The following is a 6000-nucleotide window of genomic DNA, read 5'->3' on the forward strand; positions in this document are numbered from 1 at the left end:
GCAAAACCAGCCAACACATCAATGGAGTGTAACAGAATATGTTTCGCACCCATAATCTCATGCCACTGGAAAAAAGCAAAACAAAAGAAAACAAAAGGGGTATGTATGTGTGTGTGTGTGTGTGTGTGTGTGTGTGTGTATGTATGCATGTGTGAATTTTTTTCAGCTTTTTTCCTCCCCACATATGCTATTTTTGAAGGGCTTAAAGCTCTGTCCTCACCTGTATGAATTAATCTTCACTTCAACTCTAACCAATATTCTTGCCCACTATTATTGCAAAGATCAAGGTTTTATTTCATTATTATTAGTAGTAGGTAAACTTAATATTGTACTCAGCAAATTTTCTTTCTTTCTGATTCCAGGAAACATCATCTATCTCTGAATAATGTTACAAAAACACCTAATCAACCATTTGACACTTTTTTCTACCAAACCTCCCTTTTGGCATTTGACCAAACTTCATGATGCCCTTTAAATGTCTATGCCTTCCAATCTTAAATCTTCCCTTTCTTCCTCCTTCCTTTCCTCCTGCCTTCCCTTAAAAGAAAGCTACTATTCTGAGAGCTTTACAAATGTTATCTCATTGATCCTGGTGACATAGGTGCTATTATCATACACATTTTTTCATAGAGGAAGCTGGAGAATACAGGGATTAAGCAATTTGCCCACGGTCAAACAGCTAATAAGTGTCTGATGCTGGTTCTTAACTCAGGTCTCCCAGTCTACAGGCCCAGAACTCTATCCACTGTGTCACTAGCTGTCTCATTTTATTTACAGGGGTTGTTCAGAACTGAACACAAAACTCCAGAGGTCTGACAAATGTAGATAATGGAAGGGTCAATGATGAGATTGATTTAACAAACAGTAATACTTATACAATCAAGTAAATATGTTTTTCCCTTTATATGAGTCACTTTAGAATATTATACGTTTATAGGCGAAGAGGATAGGGAACTAAAATAATATTATTCCAAGATTTTTAGAAAAAGATTTTCTTTTGAAATTGCCTTAGGGTCTGACATACATTCTTTTTGAATAAAATAACTCATTTATGTAATCACTTTTCAGTTTAAAAATACTTTTCTTACAAAAACCTCTAAGGCAGCTCATGCAAATATCAATCTATCCATCTTTCAGAAGGAGAAAAAATCAGAGAGGTAAGGTGACTTCTCAAGGTCACACAGCAGAGTCAAAGCTTGAACCACATGTACAAAATCTCAATCCAATCTGATTTACCCTATACCTCTCCAAACTACCTTTCCTTAGACAGGTAGATTGATAGATTAATCTCTTTTTTCCCCCAGGAAAGGGTCATTCAGCCTCAAGACTGGTATACTAAATGGATGAATAAGAAAGGGGTAATACTAATTTTTAAAAAATATGTCAGGGCAGCTAGGTGGCACAGTGGATAGAACACCAGCCTTGGATTCAGGAGGACCTGAGTTCAAATCTGGCCTCAGACATATAACATTTACTAGCTGTGTGACCCTGGGCAAGTCACTTAACTCCACTGCCTAACCCCCCAAAAAATTCTTTTTAAAAATAAAAAAATATGTCTTTCTAAATAATAATGAGATGGATAACCCTGTGTGATTCAATTCAAAATTAAAATGCCAAAACTAGATTCTGCAATTGAAACATCACTGAAATAACTATATAGCTTTCAAGGCTAGAAAGAGAGACATCATTTTGGACCTAATTTCTGGTATTAATTAATGGTACACCTCATATAATCTTAGTGACCCTTGAATATACCCAGCTTAAGTACTCATTGTATACAAGGCATTTCAATAAGCACTGAGAATACAGAATACAAAATGAGTGACAGACTCTACCCCATCACTTTCTATATGAAAGAAAACTGTTTCTTGCCAAATATGGCAACTCAGCCACCTTTAAATTGGGGTAAGGACTGGACTTGTTATTTTCTTGATATATGGAACTCCCAGATAAGAAATCTCCCTCTACTCATGCAGGTTAGCACATTCTCTGCAACTCATATATGATCTTAGAAAACTGACTAGGAAACTATGAAATTTAGTTAACTTGTCCAGGGTCATACAGCTATATATCAGAGGCTGGGCAGAATGTATAGAGAGGTAGCATGAGGTAGACATAAATTGAAAACTGACCTCAGAGCCAAAAGACCTGTGTTCAAATCCTGCCCCTGACACATGTTAAAGCATTTCACCAAAACTCAATTCTTCACTGAAGTCTGAACCCTAGGGACAGCATGTGTCAACACATAAGATTTAGAAAGTATTTTCCTCACAATAATTCTTTGAGTAAAGTAACATATTCTCCATTTTTACAAATGAGTAAATTGAAGTGCAAAGAACTTATCACTTGCTCAGGATCACAACTATTAAGCCTTTGGATCAGAATTTGAACCCAGGTCTCACTCTAACACTGTTCCCTTTATGTATGGGTATGTATGTAAGGGTATGTTCATCCCCTTTATAGATGGCTATGAACTCAACAATGCCTAGTAATCTGTACTTCTGACAACTTTCCCTTCTGAAGAGTATTCCTAAAATTACCCCATATGTATATAATCTCTGCTCATCTGGTAGGCAAATATACACATTTAATTTTAAATTGTGAAAAGTATATTGAAATGTGAACCCTTCCTCTTTCAGCTGATTCCAGAATTCCTGGGGTAGCATGTATTTCCTATTCCTAAAAAGCAGTTGCTGTGAAGCTCTGATAACCAAGGCCAAACCAAGACAATAGGAAGATTTACTTATTTTCCTCTGAGCATTTGTCAGCTCCTCTGATAGATCTCTTAATCACAAACAATCCTCCACCTTCCAGTGTCTTTTTCTAAAAAACAAACTTGCCTTCTTGAAGACTTTACTGCACAATTTCTAGTCTCTTCCTTATCAGGCGCCCTCCTCTCAAAAATGGTACACAATGAAAAAATACATTTTACAAAATAATTCTATGGTCACTTATCTAAGGATATATTCTGCCTTTTGCCTTTGGGAAGGTAAGACTGTAAAAGTGGAAATGGTTCTTACTCTATTTTTAAGTCACAATCTCCAGCTCAATAATAAGATCCCAAACAGCTGTGGGCATGGTATTTTGGAGGCATCACTGAATTTGGTTTGGGAGGGAAATTCGTGGCATAGTAAATCCACAATACATTCTTCAACTGGGGGCTATATCTTTGTACTATGAAAAAAAATAGCTTTTGATTTGGATCTTCCCATCCCCAAACTAAGGAAAGATTTCTAAAGCTGTCACAATTAGAACAACATTTTAAAAACCCAGCTACTAAGGGGGGAAGGGTGATTTTGAAAGAACTACTGGTTTCAATATATTGTGCTTAGGAAAAAGTTAAATTTAACACCACTGACAACTTTGCTAGAGATACGTCAAGTTTCTTTTCTTTTTAATTATATTAATGAGGGGCTGCCAACTTTGTATATTGCTTTGTTGTTAATGAGGGAAAATACTGCTTGTGCTTGTACCAAAATTCTGATGCTAAATGACAAGATGTGCTCTTAATTCTAATGGCAATTTTTGATCTGATTTTAAACTTGTTCTATTAACAAAGTTGAGTAATCAAAGAGTGATTATTAAAACTCCCATTCTTGGCTTAAAAGGATCCAAACTCTACTGCCACTTTCAGGAAAGTTTCAAGAATATTCTACTTTATATCTGGGATCATTTTAAAGTATGTTGTGCTAAAAACTTGACAAAGCATGTGCCTGGGCTGAAGAAACACTAGCAAAGAAAGAAGGGGTTTATCAGGACTTGTCCTTTTAAATAAAATATATCTTCTTCAATACCTTCTCTTTTCAATAGTTTTGAAATTACTATCTTGAGCAAAAGGCAAACCTCACTGTGGCTAGTAGCCATGAAAACTTTTTGGCAGTGTAAAGGGGGAGGGGGGAATCCCAATGATTTAATGCGAAAGTGTAAGTACGCATTACAACCAGTTTCCAAAGAAATCTCTTTGTTTTCAGGTACAAATGAATGGTAATTCCCCTACTGAACTCACCCAGCTGGAGTTGTTCGCAAGTCCGGTTAGGGTTCTCTCCAATCTTGCATCTGAAAATTGCACCGGGGTTGACCACTGAAGCGTTGGTTTGCCAGTTGGCAGTGGGGGCTCCCACCACAAGCCTAGCTCAAGGAACACACACGCAGGCGCAAAAACAGAAATAGTAAAAGATCATCCCACACAGCTCAGAAGCCGGACAAAATCGGGAAGGAAAGAGCACACATCTCCACAACTCCCAACTTTTGACTCACGACTCAGGAGACTGCTGCAACTCACATTCTCGGTTCGTAATAGGCGCTTAATAAAGGCTAGTTGATTGACTGGCTCCCTACTATGCCCAATGTGCTCACTTCCTATGATGCCCAATGTGCTCACCTCCGAATTAAGCGAGGTTCTTCCAAGATCACTCACTCCTCCCCCCTTCCCCCCCACCCCGTCTCTGGGCGCTTCAACTTCAAGATAAGTTTGCCTCTAGGGCAAATTCATCTGGGAGATGTCTATCAACTGCCCTAGCACTGCAGGGTGGCTGGCACTGCTTCTTCTGAGCGCTTTCTTCCTTTGAGAGAAAAAAATTTTAAGCAGGGAGTCACTTCAAGGCACGGGTTTTAAAGCCTCCCCGCAAGTGGAAAACCCTGAAACAATTGTACTCACCATCTGTTGTCCCCATGGCTGTGCAAGACGACCGAATAGCCAAACAGGGTCCCGTTGGGTCCATTAAAGAGTAGCGGGTTTTCCGTGTCCAAGTTGTAGGGATGGATCCTCGGGATCCGGTGGCAGAGAAGGATAATCACCGCCTTCCAGATGGCCACTCCTGGGGGGCCAGCCTCTCGACTTTCTTTCCAAGCCATGCTCTCCCTGTTCGGGACATCCAATAAGCCGCACACAGCTCAGAAGTTGTGCGCGAATGGGGAAAGAAGAGCGCCCCAAGTGCACCGAGAAAGCAGCCGCGTGTCTCCAGCGCCCCGCCACCGGGCGCTGGCGGGTGGGGGGGAGGGGGGGGGGGAGGAAGTTCACAGCGGGCGGAGCGTCCTCAACGGCCCTGGGTTCCTTGGGCTCTTGGATCCCCACGCCCTGTTTCTGTCAGGGACTCCCGCCTTACTCGTAGACGGGACTGGGTGGGGTCCAGGGGTGTGGTAGGGAGTTGGAGGGGTGTGAGGCGGCTAGTTCCCACTAGCCCACCGGCCCCAGGCCAGGCTGGCTGCAGAGGGCGCTAGGAGATCTCTGTAGATCCAGATGTTCCATGCATCCAGCTGCTCTGCCTTCCTATCAGATGGGATGCCTAGACTTGGCCCAAGATCCTTGATCGGACTGGTGCCCTTTAGTCTTTCCTGGGAAACGAGAGAGGCTGAATCCGGAGGAGAGTTTTGTTTTTTCCTTTTGCAAAGCACTTCCACTGGTTACAAAGACTGCCCAACTTTGCTGCTTCTAGAAACCCAAAGACTGGGATAGATATTCCAGCTCTTCCAATGAATAATTCTCTAGAAATTCCTTTTATTCAGGTGTGAGCAGAAAATCCAAAGGAAACGGGGATGGGGTGGGGGGGCGAGAGGGCGAGTTCACACAGGTACCAAAAATCAAACAGCAACGCTTCTGAAGAAGCAAGAGGAACAATGATTGGTGTTAAAAAAAAAAAGAAAGAAAATATACCCACTATTCACCTTAAGACACCTACCCCCATTTCCGTACCCCCCCCACTTCCCTCTTAGGCCAGTCAGTGATGTGTGAGGGGGAACATTATGAGTGGCAAATGCTGCCTGGTGAATTCTTTAAACGAGGAGTTGAGATGTCTAGACAAGTTGTCAGCGTTGAACTTTCTGTCTCTCTAACTTCACAAATCTGACAGCAGTGCCCTGTCTAGGATTGCCCTCATGCCTTTCTAAATACCATCCATCCCTAAACGATAGGAACCCAGTGTAAATGCCCTAGTACTGGTCCCCAAATGAACCTCACTTACTCTTGTTTTCAGAACAGCAGATCCTAATCAGGAATTTCTC

At 41.4% G+C, this 6000-nt stretch overlaps 1 protein-coding gene across 2 annotated transcripts in view; it reads right to left on the reverse strand.

Annotated features, from left to right (window-relative positions):
• The window catches only part of ITGA4 (integrin subunit alpha 4), a 98429-nt gene extending 92858 nt beyond the window's left edge, over positions 1 to 5571 (reverse strand). Inside the window, exons 1-2 of one of the 2 annotated variants that reach the window (XM_027866002.1) lie at positions 4658 to 5571; positions 4007 to 4128 (exon numbers count right to left, since the gene is read on the reverse strand). In XM_027866002.1, the coding sequence (XP_027721803.1) occupies positions 4007 to 4128; positions 4658 to 4854 (319 nt within the window). In that variant the 5' untranslated portion in view covers positions 4855 to 5571. The remainder of the gene's footprint in view (positions 1 to 4006; positions 4129 to 4657) is intronic. The other variant, XM_027866001.1, reaches the window with a different exon arrangement.
• Positions 5572 to 6000: the final 429 nt, after the last annotated feature.

Source organism: Vombatus ursinus, unplaced genomic scaffold (assembly GCF_900497805.2).
Source record: "Vombatus ursinus unplaced genomic scaffold, bare-nosed wombat genome assembly UNPS02014779.1, whole genome shotgun sequence".
Classification (NCBI taxonomy): Eukaryota; Metazoa; Chordata; class Mammalia; order Diprotodontia; family Vombatidae; genus Vombatus; species Vombatus ursinus.